This window comes from Botrytis porri, assembly GCF_014898465.1.
Source record: "Botrytis porri strain MUCL 3234 chromosome Unknown BPOR_008, whole genome shotgun sequence".
Lineage (NCBI taxonomy): Eukaryota > Fungi > Ascomycota > Leotiomycetes > Helotiales > Sclerotiniaceae > Botrytis > Botrytis porri.
This window is the reverse complement of record NW_024066082.1, coordinates 1,607,613-1,632,134: the sequence shown is the minus strand read 5'-3', so window position 1 is coordinate 1,632,134 and position 24,522 is coordinate 1,607,613. Positions and strand designations below refer to the sequence as shown.

Below are 24,522 nucleotides of genomic sequence, written 5' to 3'. Positions count from 1 at the left end.
ATAGAGTAATAGAGTGAGTATTATCGAAAACTATTGTGGATATATTGAATTCTGGAACATGAAGGTTGGTTGTTTGGATTTAGAGGAGGTAGAGATCAGAGCGGTGATGAAGGTTGAGAAAAACTAAGTCGCAGCGTCAATCGCAGAGTCTAATGAATCGTACGAATATCAATTTTGTCTAGGGACAGCTCTGTGTATGTAGTACCTGCAGTTGAGAGGAATTCTTTCTGATATAGATTGTATGGTTAGTTGGTAGTTTGATGGTGGGTTGGAGATAGTGAGGAATGTTATTCAAGACTGGAATATACTAGGTAGAGGGATGAGTTGGATACTAGATAGGTGAGAGAGTAGGTAATAAAGGAACAGAATTCTCAGATTGGAAGAATTATATTGATGGATTATGTAGCTTATTGTGTATGTATTAGTCTTGTGTAAAATGTAAGGTGTGAATAAATAGGTGATAAGGTGTGATGAAATAAGAAACACATTGAAGAGTTTGATTAAAACATGAGAAAGGGAGCGATAGAAGATTTTGTGAGAAGAGCTATTAGTTACACAAAAAGGAAGAAGGAGAATAGAAGTAAGATAATTTTACAACACCACCCAATATATCCTCAATTATCTGTAGTGTAAAATGAATAGTTATACAGAGTAGAAATATCCAATCACAACCACAATAACAAAATCACCATAATCATTTTCACAACTCCAAACAAAACCATCCCTCTCCCTCCTCACCTCTCTCCCCTTGAAAACTCCATCATCATCATATACCCCCTCTCATCCTTCCCCTCCCACTCTACAAAACAAAACAAAACAACCCATCTCGTTACATCATAATATACCTCGCTGCGTTTCAACTTCTCGCTAAGTACCACCCTCAAGCTCAGGGACTCCACATGCCACATGCTGCATACGGTTCCATGCTGTCCCTGCTTTCTTGCTTCTAGAGTCTATAAATCAAGGGGAAGAAGTACAGATGGAGTAGAAGATATAGAGCAGGCAAAAGCTCGATGGATGCACGAGAACTGGAGTTGGAGTTGGATGTGTGGAGAGTTGGAGAGGTGTTGGATAGTAGATGTGGTGGTTTGTGTTAGTTAGTTGTTTAGAGGATATATATAACGTGGTTTATCAGTGAGTGGGTTATATTAGTGAATAAATCATTTTCACTTCAATTTACACTTTCAAAATTATATTGTTCAACAACAATTGAATTAATTAATTGAAATTATAAAGATTCTAATAATCTAGAATTTATTATATTATTTTGACAGATTCTTATATTATAACCTGTCTTTTTATATTTACTATAACATTAAATAGAAAATACTTCTTTATTAAATTTACCCTCTTTTTAATACTTATTATATTGAATTTAAATATCAATCTTTTATTAAAATAATATATCAAAAACCTTTTATTCAATGAATACTTTTTCTTAATATAATTAGATTTTTTTCGTATATTAATATTTACTTAATACTTCATTTATTATTCAAAATATATAATTCTTTATATTTAAAAATATTTTTTTATAAATTAATTTTTCTATACTTTTAACTAGAATTAATATAATTTCAAATATAGATATAAAAGAGCTTACTTGATAATAAGTTATTCGAAATTTAATTAATATTAATTAAAAAAAAGTTTCAATTAGGTTACAAAGGGTTTAAAAGATCTATTAATTTAAATCGAAAAAGAGAAGAGTAGATATACAAATTTGAATATCTAATTTTGAAAGTACAGCTTCAGAATTAAATAGAATTAAACCTATTCCTTGGAATTCTAATTTTATATTCTGAAAGATAATTGATTCTTTATATACAATTTTAAAAGCTATAAAGAATTCAATCTTCAAAATATAATTAATATATATCTTAATAAATCCATTAATTTAATTATTATATAAACATTTCAGATGTTACGACGGCATCCAATATACCGCGTCACATGGTCAGGAAGTCACGTGATGGACCTAGAGGATCTAGGGGATCGAAGAATAAACATCTAGATCCATAGGATCCAGAGGATCCAGACAAGACAGAACTGTAGGTTCTGCAGAGCAGGAAGGTCTATATAAGAGAACAGATTTCATTACAATGTAGAGCTTCGTGCTCAAGAACAATCATTAGTTTCATTACTATAGTTACGAGAATTGCAACCAGTTACAACCTTATTGAATTCCTACTTGAAGTCTAGTCTAAACCACCTCGAGAGATCTCTAGACACTTCCACGTGACCCTAGAGGCAGCTCCCGTAACATCAGATTACTAAAATAATTAATATTAAATAATTAAATTAAATAATTTGAATATAATAATAAATATAAACATATAATATTATTCTTTTTATAATATACTTGAAAAGCTATTAATTTATAATTTTCATATTTATTTAGTATTAACATTCGATATTTACTCTTTTTTCAATTCTTAATATACTTATTGAAATATTTCAATTATTCTAAATCTGTTTTATTATTCATTCATCTATTAAATATAGATTTAATAGCCTATTTCGTAGAAAGATTTGTTTTAATATATTAATTAGAAAGATAAACTTGTTTTTGAATTATTAAAAATGAAGGAATAGTTTCATTCTTTTTATTTCTATATATTATTATTATAGTTCATTCTCAATTGTCTAGTTGTACTACCTTACTTTTACTATTTTATTCAATATTAATTATTATTATTACTATATATATAATCCTTATTATAAAGTCTATTTTATCGAAATTATAGAAATCTTTATTCAAAATGTTATATTTCGCTTGTATATTTACAATTAATTGAAACCACTTTTCAAAGAATTTAGGATTCTTATAGAAAGCTCTTTGAAAGTTATAAATATGATTAAAACATATCTTTAATTCGATTCGATATTTTACAAATTAATATATCTAAAGCTTTCTAATACATTTCATATCTCTTAATTTGAGAATATGATTTACTATATCTTTTATATTCTTAAATTTAAATAAAAACCCTTTTAAATTTATATCAATTATATATTTAGAAATAATATTCTTTTTTAATTCTGAAAGATTATAAAATTTAGATCGATATTTAGAATAAAAGTAAAATTTTTGATTCTATATTATAATATTATATTCAGGATATTATATATTTTCGCAACTTTTTGAATACTTTTATTTTTATTTTTCTGAATAGCTTTAATAATAAGGAATATACAAGCTTTTTGATTATTCGAATTCATTATGAATTGTTAATAAAATACATATTGAAAGAGAAGAGTGTAAATTGAGATGAAAGTGACCCATTTATTAATATAACCCATTCACTGATAAACCACGTTAGAGGGAGAGTTACTACGTAAATCTGAAGCTATTGTTATTTTCTTACGATATATATAATACTTTTGACACTTTTGATTCTGTTGATCTCAAAGGTAACACGAAACACAGAAGGAAAATCTACTAATTAATATATTCAAGTAAAATCTAGACGCAGTAAAAGATAGTATTACTCAATTACCTGCTTCGGACATGTAAGGCACGGTACAGGAGGTGGCTTTACTTTACATTATGATTATATTACCTAGCCTCGAGACCTCCTGGTATGTAAAAGGAAGTGGAGGTGTTTAGAAAAAGGAATTTAGAATTAATTTATTCAAGACGGGGGATTGAGGGGTTGAGATGTTATGATTTGAGGTGAGATTGAGAGTTTGATTGTATGTATATACCGGTATATGATATGAATGGATGTCTACTATAATGTATTTGAAAAGAAAGAAAAAGAAAGAATGGAAAGGTTGGAGAGGGTATAATGATAAGTATATAAAGAAATTGATATTCAAAGTTAAACAGAAATAAAATCTCTATTTTATTCATATAGTATTTCTTTCCATTCTTTCCTACAAAGATACTTGATCTCCAATCATATCAAAGTCCAAAAGGAATTACGAAGTATATATGCCTACTTAGATACTTGATCAGCTCTCAAGATACCTACATACCTACCTACCTACCTACCGATCCATCTTCCGTACCCACACTCGTATACTGGGAGGAAACAAGCACACACACAACGATATAATCCCATACGAAGTAGGAAAGACACACTCCGTACACGGGCACAATAAACCCGCTCAGCCCTGAAATGATGGGGCATTACCGCATCTAGCCGTTTCCACGTTTCACGTTCCACTTTCCACTTTCCCACTTCCCTCGTGAGTCAAGCGTGTCGCCGTTGAGGATGGGTGGAGATTGTGTGGAAGAGGGATTATGATTGGAGGGAGAGGTGGTGAGTTTGAGACATGCTGAGGAGGGAGTGAGGAGATGTGCTGATGCAGGTCCCGGGTGTTTAGATTGATTTTGTTATTTCTTATTGGAGAGGGGAGAGGGGAGAGAGAGGGATTTTTGTGTGTGTGTGTGGATGGATGTGCAGTGGGTTTGTGGTTAGGTTGGTATACGAAATACGAGGTACGAATGAGTAAGTAGGATGGTATTTTGGTTATGTGATGTTGATGGGGTGGTAGAGGTAAGATGTGGTAAATACTAGGTAGATTATATTTCGTGAGGAAATGTCTACTTTGATGTGTTATGCAAGTATGCGTAACAAGTACTCTTGTATTGTAATAATCAATACCGAGGAAACCAAAGCAATAAAAATATCCAAAAACCCCTCACAAATCACAAATCACAAATCACAACCTTTTCAAAACCCTATCGACGATACAGATCACAATAATGAGGCCTATAACTATCTATCGCAAAAATACGACTTCTATTAAAGTATAATTAATGAAAATTTTGAAGTCGAGCGGGGTTTATGCTGTATTTCTCCGGAGTCCGTACTCTTTTTTTCTTTTTTCTTTTCGAAAGGAGTGAATTATGGAATACTCTCACTGGCTTCCCCGAACCCCCTGGTGGAATTTTACTTGGGTATGCTCAGTATGCTACTAGGTATTTATTCATGTACGAAGTATATCGATCAATTGGTTCGTGGGAGGAAATTGTGAATGTATCTTTTTGATTCTTCTCGGCCTGCTGCAGGAATGTCAGGGATGGACTGGTTGTGTGAAAGCGAATGAGAGGAAGGGGGAGGGATGGATGGAGGGATGGATGGAGGGATGGATGGAGGGATGGATGGAGGGATGGATGGAGGGATGGATGGAGGGATGGATGGAGGATGGATGGATGGAGGATGGATGGATTTTGATCTGATCTGATCTGATCTGATAGTTAGAAATTTCATCGGATTCTAGGTATGTATGATGGATTGATTGTGGTGTATTGATGGTGTATGATATATGATGTATTATGTACGCTACTCGCTACTCGTCTAACTTATACTAATATATTATTAATACCTCCCCCTCCCACATGGAGTCTTCGCACACTTCTAAATCGAAATGTCCGTCCGGGTCTGTCCGTGTCAACCTGGAGAAATCGAAAAGCACGAGAGTTTGAGTGATAAATGACGAGTGACGAGAAATTATCGATATCGATAAGAAATCGAAATTTGATGAATAAGAAAGGGATGCAGTAATAAGGGTTTACTGGGCTTGGAATGGAATATTGTATTAGTAGAGACTTTGAATTGGTACTAGGTAATGATGTTTTGGTATTATGCTTTCAGTCTTTATCTCGAGAAAGTAATTGTTGCCGGATGGAAAGACTTTATTTATAAATAAACCTCGTTGAAGGGTTCATTTGATCTATTGTCTAGTATTTAGGTTTCTACTACTGAGGATTCTACTACTCTACTCTACTCTACTCTACTCTACTCTACTACTTCTTCCCCTACTCCCCAAATAGAATTCAATCATTCAAGTGACACCAAACTCTAAAAGTCTCCTGTAATAAAAGTGTAAAAGAGTCTCTCATCATTCCAGCTTTCATCTTCCATCTTCCATCTTCCATCTTCCATTCCAATGATTCCAGAATCCCAAACGAACCACCCCCATAAGCGGCATCTAAATTAAAGAAATCTTCCTAGTGGCAGTTAGCCTGACTTGGGTGAGTGTATATCAAACCTCTGGTATCGGTAATTGTGGATATCCTTTTAGCATCCCCAAATGAAGATGTACAGAAGGGGACGAGAAAGTCTAGATGGATGGAGTAATTTTCGAGAGAGATCTTTGCTTTGGGAGAGAGGTAGAGAGAGGTAGAGAGGGGTAGAGAAAGGTAGAGAGAAGTAAAGAGAGATAGAAAGAAAAGTAGGAAATAGGAAATCGAGAGAGATAGAAACATTTGGGATGGGAAGAAAACAGAATTCTAGAATTTGTTGGTCCCGATATTCTGGAGTACTAGGTCTGAATACTGGGTAGATGATGAAATGATATCGTTCATTACATACTCTTTAGACACTTTATCTACCAAGATACCTAGTACTCATATTGAAATGATTGATATCTCTTGATAACTAAATACTAAATGAGAAGAGTAAGGATATCGTCGTCGATGTATGAATATATTCGAGATCTGATAGATAGAGGAATTGGAGTGTATATAAATATACTTACTTACACACACACATACGTACATACACACATATGCACGTACACACTACATACATACCACCAAATCCCATCCTATCAAAGGAACTATCATTGATTATTATCATGCACTCTCCTTTCCTCACTGCAAGCCAAGCATCCTCAAATTCTTTGGTGGAAGTATTCCCTTGCTCCTCTAAACCCAAAGATAGATATTCTTTGATCCAACAAAGAAAAGGCCGTAGAACAGTAACCAAGTCAACTTTTCTTTTCTCATACCAACCTATTCTTTACTATGAGTATCATTGTCCTAATAATCCATCGGTCAAAATATTGAGCTTCCTTGAGAAATATCGTCATTTGTTTTGTCCAAACCAAAATCCGCCACTTACGACGATATCCATATCAATCCTCTGATGTTCAATGCATTATCAAATCTCGACACTCAAAATAGATTGAACTCGATCCTAGCCATTATTCAAAGAGTACCTAGAAACGCTACATTACCGTTTGCCGTTTATCTCCTTGTTCATTCGATTCTCAAAAAGATTCTATCGCCCGTTTCAAAGGAATACTAGAAAATCATTTCCTCCAAAAAGAAGAAATATACCTCGTTTTGCAACTAGCTTATCACTCTTTTATACCACCCCTCCTCTTTTATTGCAAGCAAGCAAGCAAGCAGGCCAGCCTTCATCCCATTCTGTTCTCACACACACACTTCCCACCAACTCTCGTCCAAGTTATACCACATACAACGCGCGCAATATAGAGGATAGGATTTTTACTTCTCACCATTGCCCCATCTATCTCTCACTCCCATCTTATACGACATATAACATAGCCATAACCCATCATTCCACAGTCTTTTTTCCCTCTGCAGGATTCACATCTGCTTAATCACCCCACCTTATCAGTCCCCCCTTCTTGGATGCTAGCTCGAGGCTAGTTATTTCGTAGTGTACAGTAGTGGACTCGGAGTAGCGCTTGGGGTTTTATCGCCGCCATAAAGAAAGTTGGAAGGGTTGCATTGAGAAAAGGAAAAGGAAAAGTAACGGAAAGTTATTCAAGAAACAAGCAGAGGAAGCAGCAGAAGAAGAAGAAGAAGAAGAAGAAGAAGAAGAAGTTGAAGAAGAAGCAAGAGCAATCGATCGATACCTAGCCATAATATTATTTACACCAATTCTAGTCGACAATCATAACTACTGTCCTCGATATCAACAATTCCAAAAATTCGAAAGCTTTTCTTACTTTCTCTTCCTTCTATTGTCCATTCATTCATTCATTCATTCATTCCATTCATTTACCTACCTACCTACCTACCACCTACCACCTACCGACCGACCGACCGACCTGGCTTACATTCTCGAGGAGTACGACATAACGATAAAGCAATCTGAATAATGAAGGTCAGTAACCACCCAACCAGTTTCTGACTTCATCTAAGGATTTGAAAAATCCACAAGTTGGGAGGAGTCATCGCTAACATATTATGTTTGTCTATCAGGCTCTTCGTAGGTCGATTAAAGGCGAGAAGCCCGATTCAAAAGTTCAACATATTTCTTTAACGCCCAAATCTGCCGTCGCGATTGTCCCTCCCAAAAAGGTATGCCGAATTTCGTGTGCATGAGTCGCAACTTGCATCAAGTTCGCATTTCCTAACGATCTGCAATTATTATAGGTTATTCGCGCATTGTACGATTATGAGGCAACATCAAATCAAGAATTGGGTTTTACGAGGGGCGACTTCTTTCATGTTATAGGACGAGAAAACGATACGGATTGGTATGAAGCATGTAATCCTGCAGTACCTGATGCGAGGGGTTTGGTACCTGTTGCATACTTTCAAGCGTTAGGAAAGACTGAGCGGGATAGTGGTCAATCTCTATCAGATAAGTCGCCTATGGGTATGAAGGTGGATCATGATTCGGGTTATTCCGACATGTCCGGCTCAGGGACACTGGCGAGTCCATCAGATAGCGGTGGAGGTCAGAGATTTTCAAAGACAATGAAAGGCACCGGCGCGATGGTTTACGGAGTGGTTATGTACGATTTTGCGGCGGAAAGGCCCGATGAATTAGAAGCCAAGGCTGGAGAAGCAATCATCGTGATTGCTCAATCGAATCCAGAATGGTTTGTCGCGAAACCCATTGGACGACTTGGGGGGCCAGGACTAATACCAGTTGATTTCATCGAGATACGTGATATGGGCACTGGAAAAGCTGTGCCAAATGCGCAAGAGGCAGTTCAGAGAGCGGGCGTGCCAAAAGTGGAAGAATGGAAGCGGATGGCTGCCGATTATAAGAACAGTAGTATCACCTTGGGCAAATTCGAAGTTCCCAATGGCTCCTCACAACAACAACAGCAACAGCAACAACAAATGCAGCAGGGTATGGAGAGAATGAGTCTGCAACAACAGAACTCGAGGCAGAGTCAGCAGAATGGTCAAAACTATGTATGTACGGAGACGCGAAGTTGGAAATTCAAAACTAATACAATCAGGACCAACGGCAATCACAACAAGCAAGAGCTGCTCAACCCGCCCAACAAGTTCCGCAAAACTCATATTCTGTGCCATCTAAATCCACTTCCCAATTATACGCTCCAATATCAGCGCGGATCCCACGATACTGTTTCGCTGAAGATAAATACTGGTTCGTGATCGAGGCTGCGCTGGAAGATGGGAGGCATTGGGAACTTTCGAGATATTACGAAGACTTTTACGATTTTCAGATAGCACTCTTGACAGAGTTCCCAGCGGAAGCAGGAAATACTGGTACGCAGAAAAGAAGCCTGCCATATATGCCAGGACCTGTCAACTATGTCACAGACGCGATTACCGAAGGAAGACAACATAATCTTGATGCCTATGTCAAGAGCCTCTTAACTCAACCACCATATATCTCGAGATGCACTCTGGTTAAGCAGTTCTTTGCACCTCGAGAAGGAGATTACGAAATGGATCCAAACGCCGTGGAAGAAGAATATCGATTATCGGGTGGTTCACAACAGTCATCAAATGATTCAAGAACACAAGCAGCATCCAGGCAATCTTCGAGGGGCGATTTGAACGGCGAAACTTATTCAAGTGGGGCACCTACTGGCTTAACAGCCGCTCCAGGTCATCAAAGAGGTCAATCATCATTATCAGTCAATAATGGTCAAGGACCAACACGTCAGACCTCATCTCTCTCTCAACCATCTAGCAACTCATTATTATCTCCCGCCAATAATGTTAATGGGCAACAACCATCTCCATCTGCTATGAAGGTCAAGATCTATTTCGGTGATGACTTGATTGCCATTCGAGTACCTACCGATATTCAGTTCCAACAACTTTATGAGAAAATCAGTGATCGCTTGAAGATTCCACAAGGGGATGAAATTGCACTTTTTTACAAGGACGAGCCCAGCGGAGAGAAGCCCAATCTAATGAGCGAAAATGATTTAGATATTGCTCTACAACGGAACGATAAGCTTATTATTTACGTCGAATATCAATAGTATTATTGATCATATCCTTTACATCAACATGTATCTGGTACTGCACCGACAAGAGAGAGCAAACAACTCTCGTCTATTCAGTGAACGACATGTTCTACCGCTACTTTTTTTTTCGCACTTACAGTTTCTTAATCTGCTTCGGATGTACAGACAATTCTTTTGTAGGGGTTGGTAATAGCTGCTGGTACACCTTTTGGCAGCCAAAACCTAATTCATTTTGATGCAGATCAACACGTTTTTCTTTTCTACACAATACCATTCTTCTTACCTTTTCGTACACATTCTATCGGGGATAAGAATATTAGGGAGGCACTGGGCGTTATCATTATGGCGCTTCTCTATCACCCCTTGTTTTTTCTTTTTTTTCTTTTTAACATTTTGGGCTGCATGACGGACATACCATGGAAATTTCATTTGTTGGAGGAAATTAGTTACCAATTGAATTTTCAGTTAGGAGGGAATGGAGATGAGGATGTGGAGGAGGAGGAGAAGGAGAGGGAGGAAATAAAAAGACATGATGATAGCGACGACTAAGTTTTTATTTAGTGTGTGTGTGAATGAATACCTAAGCAGCGAGCATCGAAATACTCAATTGAATGGACTGAAGAGTTTGTGGAGTTTTGAATGTTGTATTGTGAAGTGAACAATTTGATATTGATATTGATAGGCATTGAAACCAAGTCCAAAGTCCCTAGGTCATTGGCACGACCATCTGGTGGGTGAGCTTGAGAAATTGCTTACACCTCTTAGTGAGCTTTATAAATCCAACTCCTCTTTCTAATTGAGCGTGAGCTATTCCATAATCACCAGCCAGCTGACACCGGACCGGTCCATGCAGTGACTCCCCCAATGACACACCAGGTCCCCAGGATGGAAGAAAATCAACTAATCAACATCATTACCCCTGCCGAAAAAAATCTTACCTAAGAAATGGAATGATGGGTGCCACCACTTCGACTCGAGTCTTTTTTTTCTTCTTTTCTTTTCTTCTTTTTCTTTTATCTCTCTTCCGAGTTGTCATACATTCTGATTCCTCAATTACTCCTCTCTCTCTCTCTCTCTCTCTCTTCTTTGCATATGTGAATTCAGCTTTGTTGTTCTGAATTGATTTTGGCTTGGGGTTTGGCTTTGGCTTTGGCTTTGGCTTTGGCTTTGGCTTTGGCTTGGGGTTGGGATTTGGGTTTAAAGTTTTGGGCTTTAAGTTTTGAGGGTTGAGTGTTGAGTTTGTGTTTGTGTATGTGGGATTGGATTGGATTGGGTTGGATTGGGTTGGATTGAATAGTGAATGAGTTGGATGGGTGATTGAAGATTGAGGTTGAAGATTGAGACGAAGTGTTATTTATTGTTGGTGATACGAGTGAGGGACGATTGGTTTGGTTTGTTAGGTTTGGGTTTGGGAATTAGAATTTGGAATTTGTTTACTCGAGTCGCTGGAGGGGATTTTGGTTGCGTTGTGTTGGGAAGACTGTGTGGATTGATTTGATTGATTTGATTGAGTGATTGAGTGAGTGTTTTGATTGTTGGATGCGAGGGGTGGGTTTACTATTTGTACGAGGACGTGCTTGAGCTTGAACGTCAAGTTGGACTTGGACTTGGATTTGAACTGGACTTCATCTCCCCCACGCATCGTGAGGCAAGAGCAACGAAAACGGTAACGCTGAAGATTGCCACGGGCGCGGGATTTATTGGGGGCTTTACATTTTGGTTTGCCTGGCAATAAGAGTTTGTGAAATCGTGGAGATTTGTTTGAAGTGTTGGATTGCTTTGTGGGTGAAATTGGGAGATTTAAATTAAGGAATTAGTGGGAATACGTGGTTGGGATCTGAATCTTGAGAAGTGGTTTGAATTGGATTTGGTTCTCGTCTTCCGTATACGATTCAGCCCGCGATCGAAGCATCGTCTTACCCGGCATCACAAATGCCACCTTTACAATTACGACAGGAATTTCCCTCTCTCAAAGCGTTTAAAGAAGCGCTCCATGCTTGGGCGATTGAAGCACATTTCGAACCGAGGATTTTAAAAAGTGATACGGGGAGAGTGAGGGTGGGGTGTAAGAGGGATCCGGGATGTCCTTTTGTGGTGAGGTGTAATTGGGAGAGGAGGGGAGGGAGGGAACCGCTGGCTAGGGTTACGGTGTTGAGGGAGAGACATACTTGTTTGGATGATTTGGTTAATGTTGGACATTCGGGTGCGGGGGGAGTAGGGAGAGGACAGGTTAATGGGGGGTGGGATGGGAATGTGGGAGGGATGTCGGTGGGGATGGGACAGAATGGAAATGGGGGAGTGGGAGGAGTTGGGATGGGGATACCCCCTGGTATGGTTGTTAGGACGGGAGAAGGGGAAAATGGACATATTATTCCTGGAGCGAGAGTTATTGAACAACATAATGGAGGAGGTAATGGAATGGCAATTCCAGGCCAAGTTCTACCTGTTCTACCGAAAGTGCAAAGGAATAGCGCTAGTCGATTACCATTTCTCATGGGAATCTTACCAAAATTAATGACGATTACGAAAGATACGGCACCAGTGGAAATTCGAGATCGGATGATGAGGGAATTTGGAGCTGAAGTACATTTACAGCAATGCCGAAGGGCAAAGACGGAGATCTTGAAGAAAGCAGGTAGTAGAGATGAAGGTAGTGGAAGACAAGGTGATGGATTAGGGAGTGATGGTACAATCTCTAGGAATGGATCTGGGAGTGGTAGTGGGGGTGGAAGTGAAAATAACGGCAATGGTATGCAAGGAAACAATAACATGCCGCAAAACCAAGTTCTCTTCTCCGATATGAACAATCATGGAAATGAAACAAACAACAAAGTAAACGCACCCATAAATAACGGAGCGCCTACAAATCAAAACGCAAATAGAGTCGAAACTCCTATACCCCCGAATCCGAATCGAGCGGGGAGTAGTGGAAGTCCTCAACAACCCTTCATACTGCATACCGCACAAGGAATTGTAACGCCGGCAATCCCGGAACAGAATGATAATTCGTTGATGCAAGGGGAGCAACCGATTAGGTGTCCGTATTGTATTAATCAGAGATGGATGAGGAGTATTAAGGATGCGGTGGAACATATGAGTATGCATGTTGTTGTTTGAGAATGGGAGAACTTATGGGGGTTTTGTGTGAGGAGGGGATAGAGTGTTGGGATAGGAGATGTGTGGGACGTTTGGGATGTGATCCTGTTTTTGGGAGAAGGGGGGTTTGGGTTAAGATGGTTTGGATATTATCTAGGTACCTAAGTATGCTATTTTTGGGGGAATAATTACGGATGATATGTTGGATATGATTGGAGTCGAATTTATCACGCTATTTGGTGGGCTTCGAATGCGTAATTTACTGAGATCTGAGATTATCTGAAGATAGGTGGTTTATTTGGTCTGGTATTTGTTTTTAGAATATTATAGGGGGAACAGAATGAGAGTCCTGGATATTAGTCTGGATGTTGGTCCTAGACGTTGAGGACTTTTGATTAAAATCCTGATGAATAGGGAATTTGGTTGATGTGGAATGAATTGGGATGAAATGAGATGGGATGGCATGGGATATTAAATTCTATTTATACGGAATATACTATCTCTCTGATCTTGGACCAATTACAATCACGAGATGAGATAATAGGAATCGATATCATTCTACTTGTCAAACGGCAGAATCTCAATCAAAGAATAGTCTGGTGGAGATGAGATAGCAAGGAAGAAAGGGATGAAATGCGGTATGGGTAGCGGACTGTGGATTTGGGTTGGGATGGATTGAGACGAAAGTGTAATTGGTATGGGCTATGGTTGGTGGTTGGTGGTTCAGATGGTGAGATGGGGATGGATATGGGGATGGTGATTGGAATGGAGATGGTATGAGAATGTGCCGATCTGGGGATATGATGGATGCTATTTTGGTTGTTGATTTTTATATTTTTATATCTTTTACACTATACCCTTTTTACCCTTTTTTTATGAGGAGTTTTTGAACATATTTTTGTTTATTTTTGGGAAGATTGAATTTTGATGTGTGGATGTGGGTGTGGATGTGGATGTGCAGCTTTTGTATTATAATTGTAGTTGTAGTTGTAGTTGTAGTTGTGTTGCCGGGTGGAATGGATTGGATCGGAAAGGATATAGTTATATTGTTGAGTGGTAAAATAGGGATGGAAATGGAAATGGAAGGGAATAGAGGGGTGGACTGGAGATGGGGAAAGGAATTGGGATCAGATATAAAGGGGTGGATAGCATTGTATTTGTGTTTGTTTTTGTTTTTGCTGTGGTCTTGATAAAGAGGTGAGGTGTAGTGGAGGTGAGGTGAGGGAATGAGGGAATGAGGGAGTAGGTAAGTGACTGGATGATGGTACGATTCGATTCAAAAGTATAAATGGATTGATTCGTGTAGTGGGTGGATGTTTGAGAATGTGAATTGAGAGTGTGAATTGAGAGTGTGAATGCACCGTCCTGTTCGCATGGTGAGTTATGTATAGATAGGTGTCGTGTTGTGAATCAATATGTACCTAGGTAGTTTTGTGAGGGAAATGTGGAGAAGTGTGGGTAGGTGGAAGGGTAAGTGTAAGAGAATGGGAATGGGAATGGGAATGAGAATGGGAGAGGGAGAGTAAGTATGAGAGGGAGAGGGAGGGAAGGGAGATGGGGTATAGGGGATGTGGTATAGGGGATGGAATAGAGGGGATGAGATGGAGGGATGCGATGGACTGGGAAGAGAATGGAGGAGATGCGGTGATGTTATGAAGAAGGATGGGATGAAATGAGGTGGTGGAGGAGGAGATGATAGAGCGGGGGAGATAGTAAGGGGTTATGTCCTTTTAGATTATATTATGTTGTTTTAAAATGTTTATTGATTGTTTGGTGTCTGATATTTGATGGTTGATATTTTATGATCAATGGGGGGTTGATTGAAAAAAGGGAAATTTGTAAATAGGGCATTTTAGGAAGGTGCATTGTAGAGGGGAAGAGAGGGGAAGAGAGGGGAAGAGAAGGGAAGAGAGGGGAAGAGAGGGGAGAAATGAGAAGAGAAAAGAGGGAGGAGAGAAGAGGAAGGGAGTTATATGTGTATAAGATAGTTCGATAATGTGATGTAATATTATACAATAATATAATGAACAAATAAATCGATAAGTCGACGAAAAAATAAACAAAGGGAAAATAAGAAATAAATGACTCTATATAATCCTTCCTAATATATATTTATATATTAAATCTACATATTAAACTCCAAACCCATCTTCTCTATATTCTCTAGAACTTAGATTGCTTTTTGAAATGTGGATGGGTTTGAAATTTGGATACAGTCAAAACTTGGAAGTTGGAGGTTGGGAGGTAGAACTTGGAACTTAAAAGTTAGGAGGTGGAAATTGGGAGGCGAGTGTAGATTTGGATGTAGATACATTGAGCTATATATTTAGATTAAGAGGTATCTGGATCAAGTATTTGAGAAAATGTGCGATGAGTAATGGGAGATGGGAGATGGGCGATAGGGTGGAATGGATTGTATATGTATATGTATAAGAAGTGAACCGACTCTGGGACTCGAAAACTTAGAAAATGAGGAATCAATAAATCCCTACTAATTTTTTGATAGGAATTTTCATCAATTCATTGTACCAGAGAAAATAAGTTCGAGAGATAAAATAGTATATCTCTTCAGCGATTAGTTTTATGAAAACATGACTATTCTATGTTTATTTTGTAAATTCTAGAATCTAATGAGAGTACTAATGTACGAGTATTTAAGAGAGAACAATATGTAAGATTACTTGGATTTATGGGTTTGAGCATGATGTGAATAGAAATTGGAGTGGTGAGGCGAGAGGTGAGATGAGATGAGGTTGTGAATTTATGTATATGCTTGATGATATTCAGAGAAGTGTATTAATTCTGAATTTTTTATATAATCAACTTTCTTTTAGTATACTGGGAGAAGGGGGAGGTGATATCTTGCTACTCAATTTTTCTGTTCCGCGGGGAAGAAATATGGAGTGGTTAGTAACTTGTTTGAACTTTGAATTCTGTTTACTGAGTAGATAGATAGGTAGACAAGTACTATACTATATACCAATCATCCATACCGATTCAAATTCTCATCGAACCAGAAATTCGAAAATTCGAAAGGAGTTTCTGCAACGATTCCTGGAATGACTTGTGTTCTGTGGGATGTATAGGAAGAGGAGAGGGAGTATGATCCTAGAGACTTGTTGATATGTAGAATCTGGTGCTGTGTGTAGAGCTATATTGAATGAAGATTAAGATTGATAGTACAGACACTTCCTCAAAAAGATAAATATAGGATATAATACCACATACAACCAATCATCTCAAGCACAAATCCTCCGATCCACGAATTCAAACCCACACCAGTAAAAAGAACCCACAAAATCTAATCAAAACAAATCCAGGAAACAAATCGATCCCTCCCCCATCAACAAACCAAATCAGTAATAATCAAGACTTTTTAAACATACATCTTTATATCTACTTATCCACCCACCTACCCATCCACGCATCCATCCCCATCCACCTATCCAAAATTTCCCCTATCCAACTCGCTTACCAGTCGCACCACAATGCAAGCCACGCTCGCCTCCCACGTCTCCACAATCCATACTACAACCACTACTCGCAATGCGAGGGTTTCGTACTTTCTTTTTCAAGACCCAAACCAAACCGTTAATCCCAAAAAGTCTATTGGGTTATCTATGACTCAACTCAATGATTGAATCAGAATCACCCATGGTTAACCATTTAGCCAATTTCAATCCAAAATAGACTTCAAAAATCGAGTTTGAGGTTGTTTGAAATTGAAGCTAAAATACAGAATTCATAGAACTCATTCAAAAACCATAACCCCCACGAAGTTGCTGAGTTGAAACCCAATTCAGACCAATTAATCACGGGTCACCATTATGTATCCCTCAGCCGTTATTCAATCTCTATGTAACCCAGATGAAAAACAGGAATTGAGTCCCCCTTGAAAGGACTTCTTAATTGAAATATAAATTCATTTCAAGTTAACTTAAATATTTTAAATATGAAAAGATCAAACGAAAATTTGAGCCTGCTTCGTCTTCACACTCAGAGTTTTATACAACTTATACGATATTGAAGGGAGACTCGAATTGTCAAAGTCCTTCTGAATGGTACTCAACTTCTGCTCAATCTCTCAATACAACCATTCATCTGACGAGCTGACCCACCGATTGTGAGCACTGACCATAACCCACTTCTCCACTATCGCTTACAGAACTTTTATCACTTCAAATTTTAATATATATAATGAGAATTAGAAGCCTCTGTATATCAAAACGGCCTGATAGTTCAGTGGTAGAATTCTTGCTTTGGGTTATCCAAATTCATATGTAAGAGGTCTCCGGTTCGATCCCGGATTAGGCCCGAACAGCATACATTTTTGCTTTCTATAGATGAAATTGGGCCGGTAGGAGTGAGATTTTTTATATTTCGTTGAATATAAATGATAAATGTTGTTGGTTGTGTCATTTCTGATTCGAAATGCGAGGGCCTATTTCAATTGAATGCTGTGTCCGTGCACTCACAAGAGAAATGTCAATAAAAAGATTTTATTTTTATTTAATAATTAGTGTATTATTTACAATAAATCAATTTTCCAATATAACCTATTGATTCTACTTTGCATACATTGAGATGCTTAAAAAGTATCGTGAAGTTTATGTATGTAGTACAGAATTTTTGATTCGAAAATATAATATAATACTAGTTTATAGAAGATGAGTTTTCTTATTGAAGATTGATATTTTCGCTTACAAAAAGGCGGCATTTATTCATCTACCTCGTATGTTTCATTTTGGATTGGGTGATTCGACACAGAATAACTTATTAGTTTGATAATCACGCCTCATGAATACCATAACTCAATAATTCATACTCATCTAATATCTATCTATACATAATTGAATCTCTATTTGTTCCCCTCACCACTTATCCCAAATTCCATTCCCCTCTTTCCCAAAACTCCATCCCGCCCCTTAAACACTCATCTTCATATCAATCTTCCCATGTGGTTTATATCCTCTAACCTCAAATTCCTCTGGCTTCCATCCATCTACAACTCCACTACCTTGATCCTCCCTCAAAATTCCCAATTCAGGAAATTCTCTAGGTTCTCGCTCAAGCTGTACTTTTAATGCATCAACATGATCAACATAAACATGTGCATCTCCCATTGTATGTGCAAATGTACCGGGTGTAAGATCGCATGCATGAGCGAGAATATGTGTTAAAAGAGCGTAAGAAGCGATGTTGAACGGGACACCAAGACCCATATCGCAGGAACGTTGGTAGAGTTGACAATGGAGGATACCTTTAGGTTTCGATTCTGGATTTGAGGGGTTTGTATTTGGTTCGGAAGTTGAGGATGTAGTAGAACTTTTCGGGAAGGAAACATAAAATTGCGCAAACATATGACAAGGTGGTAATGCCATCAACTTAATATCTGCCACATTCCATGCACTCAAAATGATTCTCCTATCCCATGGATTATTCTTGAGCTTCCATACAATTTCTGCTAATTGATCAACACCTTGTCCTGTATAATCTGATTCGGCATCGATATATTTAGCACCAAAATGTCGCCATTGAAATCCATACACAGGACCTAAATCTCCTTCGGCACGGTGAGAAAGACCGATGGAGTCTAGATATGCACGGGATCCATTGCCATCCCAAATTTTTATTCCAGCAGCGGAGAGAGGTAGAGAAGAAGTGGAACCGGATATGAACCAGAGAAGTTCAGTTAGGACGGCGCGGAGAAATACGCGTTTTGTTGTGAGGAGGGGAAGAATTGGAGTTCCTGTTGGGGATGTGAGGGAGAATTTTAAAGGTGCGGGGGCGAAGAGGGAGATTGTGCCAGTTCCTGTTCTATTGGATGGTTTCGTCAGTCATGTATTCTTCTGGGAATTGTAATGAATGTGAAAGAGAATGGATGAAAGTTACCGATCAGGACGATGTTCACCCGTTTCTAGAATTTCACGGATTAAGTCTAGATATTGATATTCTTCATGTTTCTTGGGAGTAGAAGTTGAATTTGGAGATGGCTTTGGTTCAGTGGATTCCTTTGTTGCAAGAATTTCATGAGGGAGAGTAGAGAGTTCTTCTTTAAGTGATGGTGACATCTTGAATCCTGCCAAAATGGTATAATTTGATAATTGATGTGAAGGGTTTGTATCGTTGTTCCAAACAGATTTGTGAAATCAAAGTGAAATGGAAAATGGTGGTGAGACGCGTTTGGACGCGTTTGGACGCGTAAAGTGGTATTTCGGCGCTAGATGTGAGATCGATGCCTGAGGCCATCAATATTTAATTCCATGGGCTGACAATCGAGAGGAGATGACCATTTTCAAATCAAATAAGCCATTGATTTCTGCACTTTGCAAGAACAAAAGTGACAAATCCGCACTCATTGTCGATTTTCAATCTAACGCTTCCTAACAATCATGAAGACTGCTCTACGATCGTCACATGATCCAGTTGCCCTCATATAGACAACCGCTAGTTTCGGCTTGATCAGTAATCCTCCCGAGACTGAAAAGTCAATCTAAAGTCCATTCGTTTTAAGATAAACTCATATTATTGTTATGCAAGCAGAAATGTGGGTTTATAAGGCTACGGTGCGGAGCAACCTTCTTTCCGAATGCCCAATATGTCGTTTGTATACTGTTTAGAAGGGAGACGAGGAAATTCAAGCTGAATCCGAGCAGTAAGTCGAAATCTTGAGAGAAAGTATATAAATACGATAGTTCGTAGAATTTTTTCTCAGATCAATCAATCATCTCATTACATTCATCTTCCGTTTGCATTATATATACATCCAGGCAACACAAAGGCAGCTTCGTTGCAATTTCAAGCATCACGTCTATCCACATATTTATATAACAAAATGACCCCCAAAACAGTTTTGATCACTGGCTGCAGTGAGGGTGGTATTGGAGATGCTCTAGCAAAATCTTTTCATCGCCAAGGTCTTCGAGTTTTCGCTACAGCTCGAAATCTTGCTAAAATCGAACATCTCAAAAAGTTAGGACTTGATACTTTTTCACTTGATGTCACAGATTCGACGTCCATCAAGGAGGCTGTTAATGCCGTAACATTGAAAATTGGAGGGAAATTGGATTTCCTCGTTAACAATTCCGGTGCTTGTATGTTTTAAGAATTCATATTGCTGGGCCAGTATCTCAAGGTAAATACTCACGAAATCTAGGTTACGCCATGCCACTATTAGATTCTGAAGTATCACTTGCTCAAAAGATGTTCGACATCAATGTCTTCGCTCTCGTCGCAGTAACACGGGCGTTCTCACCACTTCTCATTTCCTCCAAAGGGACAGTTATTAACATCGGCTCAGTCGCTGGCAGTAGCCCCGGATATTGGCAAGGATATTATAATGCAAGTAAAGCAGCAGTAAACTTGATTACTGATCAACTTCGTCTTGAACTCGAGCCTCTCGGTGTTAAAGCCATTCTTGTAATCACTGGTGGAGTGAAACCTAAATTTTTCGACAATTAACCATCGGTCAGATTACCAGATAACTCGCCATATGCCCCGGCGAGAGATGTGGTTAAATCTGCTGCGGCAGGAGATATCATATTGAGTAATGCAGTGGATGTCGATGTTTATGCCAATAAAGTCGTGAAGAACGCTTTGAAGAAGCATCCACAGACACATCAGTTGGCTGGTGCAGATGCTTGGACGGTTTGGTTCCTCTCGACCTTCTTTTGGCATACTATTTGGGTACGTATCAAATCCTCCGGGTGATTGAGGATACTAACAAGTAATAGGATATGTTGCTACCCTCAAGATGGAATATGCCAGAATTGAAGAGGAGACTCTCGGCGGCGAATGGACAGGGATAGGTTGCAATAGTTGAGCTGGTGTTTGTTTTAGGTGCTAGGCGTTGTTTGATAATGTAATTTAAATTTTGAGAAATTATAATGCTCTATCCCCACATACTTCGCTTGATTGCCGCTCCCTAACTCTCAATATTTGGCATGAAGCAATATGAGTAGTCTCTGTGTGCTACTGATCCGAAATCCGAAATTAATGATGGTTGACATTGAGCTGTGGGTTTGTGATCTAGACACAGAATTCTATCTCTTGAACTTCATTTTATCGTCTCTCATTTGGCGAGGCATTGATGCTGCGGTGTTCTTCAACATGGAGATTCTGAACCCTGTCAGGAACACTTACTCTAGAATTTCTGGCTATAACTCGCTACTTTATCCGGGAAAGTTCCCACTGAGTGATCATCCAGAGCTAGGCCTCGCTACTAGAGTAGATGTCTGCGCCTGTCTTTGTTGCCGAATATTGTGGCTCAGGTAAATAACTACCTTAGTTGGCTACACTGAAATGATATGAAGAGCTTTCCTAGAATTATTTAGAGAGTATAGCTTTGGACTTTTGAGAGACTGTATTCGGAGTGAGATGTCCCGATCATTTGAGAAATTCACTGCGAGAACTTGTTATTAATGATTTATGGGATTTGCTTAGTCTAATACCACCAAATGGTAGTCCAAAAACTTGTAGGTGATGTTTCCTGTCTCTATTTCCTTCAGAGAGTAAATTTATGAATCTCGACGCAGGTTGACTAAAGTAATCTTACATTTTTACCTGGACGATAGAAACCCCTGAAAGTCCCAACATCTGTGTGCCCATCTGATGTTCGGCTGGAGAATAGTCCCTTGAAGATATTACTGAGGAGAGTATATAGCATTGTCTCCAACTTTCGTGCCAGCCTTTATTCTCCCCATCCTCGGGATCTTTGCCATGGTTCCAATGCGTACATTGTCCTCAATTACAACACCCATTTCAATAACTGCCGATATTCCAATCACAACATTCCTTCCGATTACGACGTTTTGCCCAATCAATACATTCGCGCCAATGCGTACGTTCCAGCCAATAATCACGCCGCTTTCCACGTTTGTATGATTGCTGATCTCTGTGTCGCCAGCTATCCGAACATTTGCGCAGACATGTACACCGATCCCAATCACTACACCAGGACCAATGTAAACATCGTTGTCAATTCTACACCCGGTTTTTAGGATAATCTTTTCATCACTGGCGTTGAGATGAACCATAGAGCTAATCATACCAGGTCTGCAGATAATGATACCGCATCTACCGCTAATCTTGATGCTACCAGTAAAGCTGTCAGTAGAGCCTCTGTTTCGGATATTGGATATACGTTACATTGATGTATTGAACCCATGGCAACGTGAATCTGCCGCAACAGTATGATGTATTATAAAAAGTTCATGAGTGTGCTCTAGCCTGGTTACAGCTTCTTTGTTATAAATTCTTAAATTCGCGTATCCATAAGCATTAGCGCTGGTAGAATAGACGTTTTGGCCTGTGAAATCAGCCATAGCTGCCCACTCATGCCTGTCAAAATCGATATTTGGTGGTAAATTTGCCATTGTTTATTTTCCTATTGATACGAATACTGTTTTTGTCTTTCTATGAATGGTTGAATAGTACATGTAGATCATCCATTGCTTGATACCAGTGGATCATCATTTTGGGAAACAGAGATCGAGTCGTTGGATAATAGTTTGTGATGTTCACTCATTCAAGAAGCCACAACCGAAACTTCTCGATTGCTATGATTTGGAGCCGTTTCATTGCCACCCGCTCTGGATTTCAGCCTAGCAGAGATACATTCTTTTTTGAGTTCAGTGAGATCATTAATATGGTTGGAGATACTTTTTCGCTTTGCATAGCATACTGCTGTAAAACACTGAAGAATTCGAATTAGTCTGTCGGTCTGGATTATTGGGCGCTCTGCGCAATGAGCTTGCGCTTTTATACTAGTCGTATTTACACTTAAGTCATCCCAAGGAACGAAGAGATAGTTCTTTCATAGTAGAAAGTTTGAGCTTTGCAGTCATCTTCGGAAACCATGAGTGGAATCTTGCGTGATGCATGTAATCAAGCCACTCTAGGAAACCACGATTAGAACTTTCATTTTAGTAGATGATTGACAAGTTCCTACCTCTTTTGATTTTTAAATCGCCGAAAGTAGACTATATGTTTGAAATCTACGCAAGTTTATTAATATATGTCCAGCTATGGAATGACGACGCCGAAAAGTATAGTAGCAAGTATGATCTCATGCTCGCTATACTAATTTGTACCCCGAACATCAGGGATATTCTCATCGACTATTCCACCTTCTTCTACGGTGACCCACTCACCTATCTGTACTCCTCTCAGCACAACAACATCACTGGCAATGCAAGTTCTATCTCCAATTCTTGCATTGTTCCCAACTTCAGCGCGCTCCCTGATCAAATTGTTTCGACCGAGCTTCGCTCCATTGAGAACCCACGAATTTCTGCTGATGCTTGTTCTATCTCCAATTTGTACTTCACTCTGTATGACTGCGCCGGCTTTGATGGAGACCCCCATTCCAATACACAATTTGCTCCAATTTTCGCTCCAGAATCAATATTTGAGTGTTTACCTATCGAGGTTGCTCGACCAACCTTCACCCCTTCACCAATGTGAACGCGTCGTCCAATCTTTGCATGAGATTCAATCTTAGTGTTTCGCAAGATATCCACCTCCTCCTCGATTTTCGTGTCATGGTCGACTTCTACATTGTGATGAAGGTAGACATTTGCTTTGAGATGTATTTTAGATCCAAGTACGCATCCAGCACGGATTACAATACGTCTAACTTTACCATCGATAGCACTGCGTGTGTTGAGAGTGATGTCATCATGAATTCTTGCTCTCACCAGAAATGTAGTTGGGCAGATTCAAGGTCGACTGACATCTACATAAAAAATCAACAAAGAGAAGCTACTACATGAACGGTTTTTGGAGACCATACTCTTCGGCTGCGGTGGTTGAATTGTCAATCCTTGGAATTTCCGTCATGTTTGGTGAAGCCGGATATTCGACATTCGACACGATTATTGTAAGTTGTAAGTGGGCAAGGTATTGTTCTCGGGTCTTAATATTTTCGAGTATTGAGGAACATAAGCAAAAAGAAAAGAAGAGGAAAGGAAGGGGATCCTTCGAACACTATCAAGATCACATTTAGCTGCTATTCCTAATTCATCTCCAGAGTTGCCAGTCATTTTAGACTCATTATGCTCAACTCATACACAAATTCTATTGATGAGTGTTTTTAGAGTCATACTTTTCGCATCATAAACGATATGTGCCTGGGCGGTGAAATCCTAGAATCAACTGTCTTTCTGGGGAAGAGATTGAATGACGTGATATCAAGTGGGACTTGTCTTGTAAAATCCTTCTTATGTTCAATAGGATAGTCTTTCTTCGGATCATGATTCATGAAGGAAAGGCAAACCCTATGGTTCCACTCAGAAGATTTGATTATTCCTCGCCAAATTCTATTCAAATATTCAAGAAGCAAGGATGAGTAAGAGGTTGGATGCAAAATTTGCATCACTACACCCAGAACAGGCAGGTCATTCAACCAAAAATCGAGAGGGAAAAGACTCAGCACCAAATAGGTAGGTATCAAATTGCCGCTAGTATTATGTGGGA

General features: G+C 38.9%; 6 protein-coding genes across 6 annotated transcripts; 3 read left to right on the top strand and 3 right to left on the bottom strand.

The window, feature by feature from the left end:
- Positions 1-7,865: 7,865 nt before the first annotated feature.
- Positions 7,866-9,966, top strand: EAF01_006605 (uncharacterized protein; the record flags this gene model as incomplete). The annotated part of the gene is made up of 4 exons (XM_038914859.1): positions 7,866-7,871; positions 7,970-8,068; positions 8,144-8,917; positions 8,965-9,966. 4 exons carry the CDS (start codon positions 7,866-7,868, stop codon positions 9,964-9,966), a joined length of 1,881 nt encoding a protein of 626 aa, XP_038769814.1.
- Positions 9,967-11,883: 1,917 nt separating this feature from the next.
- On the top strand, positions 11,884-13,068 carry EAF01_006604 (uncharacterized protein; the record flags this gene model as incomplete). The annotated part of the gene is made up of 1 exon (XM_038914858.1): positions 11,884-13,068. The coding sequence occupies one exon, from the start codon at positions 11,884-11,886 to the stop codon at positions 13,066-13,068; it is 1,185 nt and encodes a 394-aa protein (XP_038769813.1).
- Positions 13,069-17,972: 4,904 nt separating this feature from the next.
- On the bottom strand, positions 17,973-19,118 carry EAF01_006603 (uncharacterized protein; the record flags this gene model as incomplete). The annotated part of the gene is made up of 2 exons (XM_038914857.1): positions 17,973-18,864; positions 18,940-19,118. 2 exons carry the CDS (start codon positions 19,116-19,118, stop codon positions 17,973-17,975), a joined length of 1,071 nt encoding a protein of 356 aa, XP_038769812.1.
- A 764-nt stretch (positions 19,119-19,882) lies between these two features.
- On the top strand, positions 19,883-20,871 carry EAF01_006602 (uncharacterized protein; the record flags this gene model as incomplete). Its single annotated transcript, XM_038914856.1, has 4 exons — positions 19,883-20,141; positions 20,204-20,476; positions 20,528-20,733; positions 20,781-20,871. 4 exons carry the CDS (start codon positions 19,883-19,885, stop codon positions 20,853-20,855), a joined length of 813 nt encoding a protein of 270 aa, XP_038769811.1. The 3' UTR covers positions 20,856-20,871.
- Positions 20,872-21,689: 818 nt separating this feature from the next.
- On the bottom strand, positions 21,690-22,421 carry EAF01_006601 (uncharacterized protein; the record flags this gene model as incomplete). The annotated part of the gene is made up of 2 exons (XM_038914855.1): positions 21,690-22,167; positions 22,195-22,421. 2 exons carry the CDS (start codon positions 22,419-22,421, stop codon positions 21,690-21,692), a joined length of 705 nt encoding a protein of 234 aa, XP_038769810.1.
- An 870-nt stretch (positions 22,422-23,291) lies between these two features.
- Positions 23,292-23,886, bottom strand: EAF01_006600 (uncharacterized protein; the record flags this gene model as incomplete). Its single annotated transcript, XM_038914854.1, has 2 exons — positions 23,292-23,700; positions 23,840-23,886. The coding sequence occupies 2 exons, from the start codon at positions 23,884-23,886 to the stop codon at positions 23,292-23,294; spliced, it is 456 nt and encodes a 151-aa protein (XP_038769809.1).
- Positions 23,887-24,522: the final 636 nt, after the last annotated feature.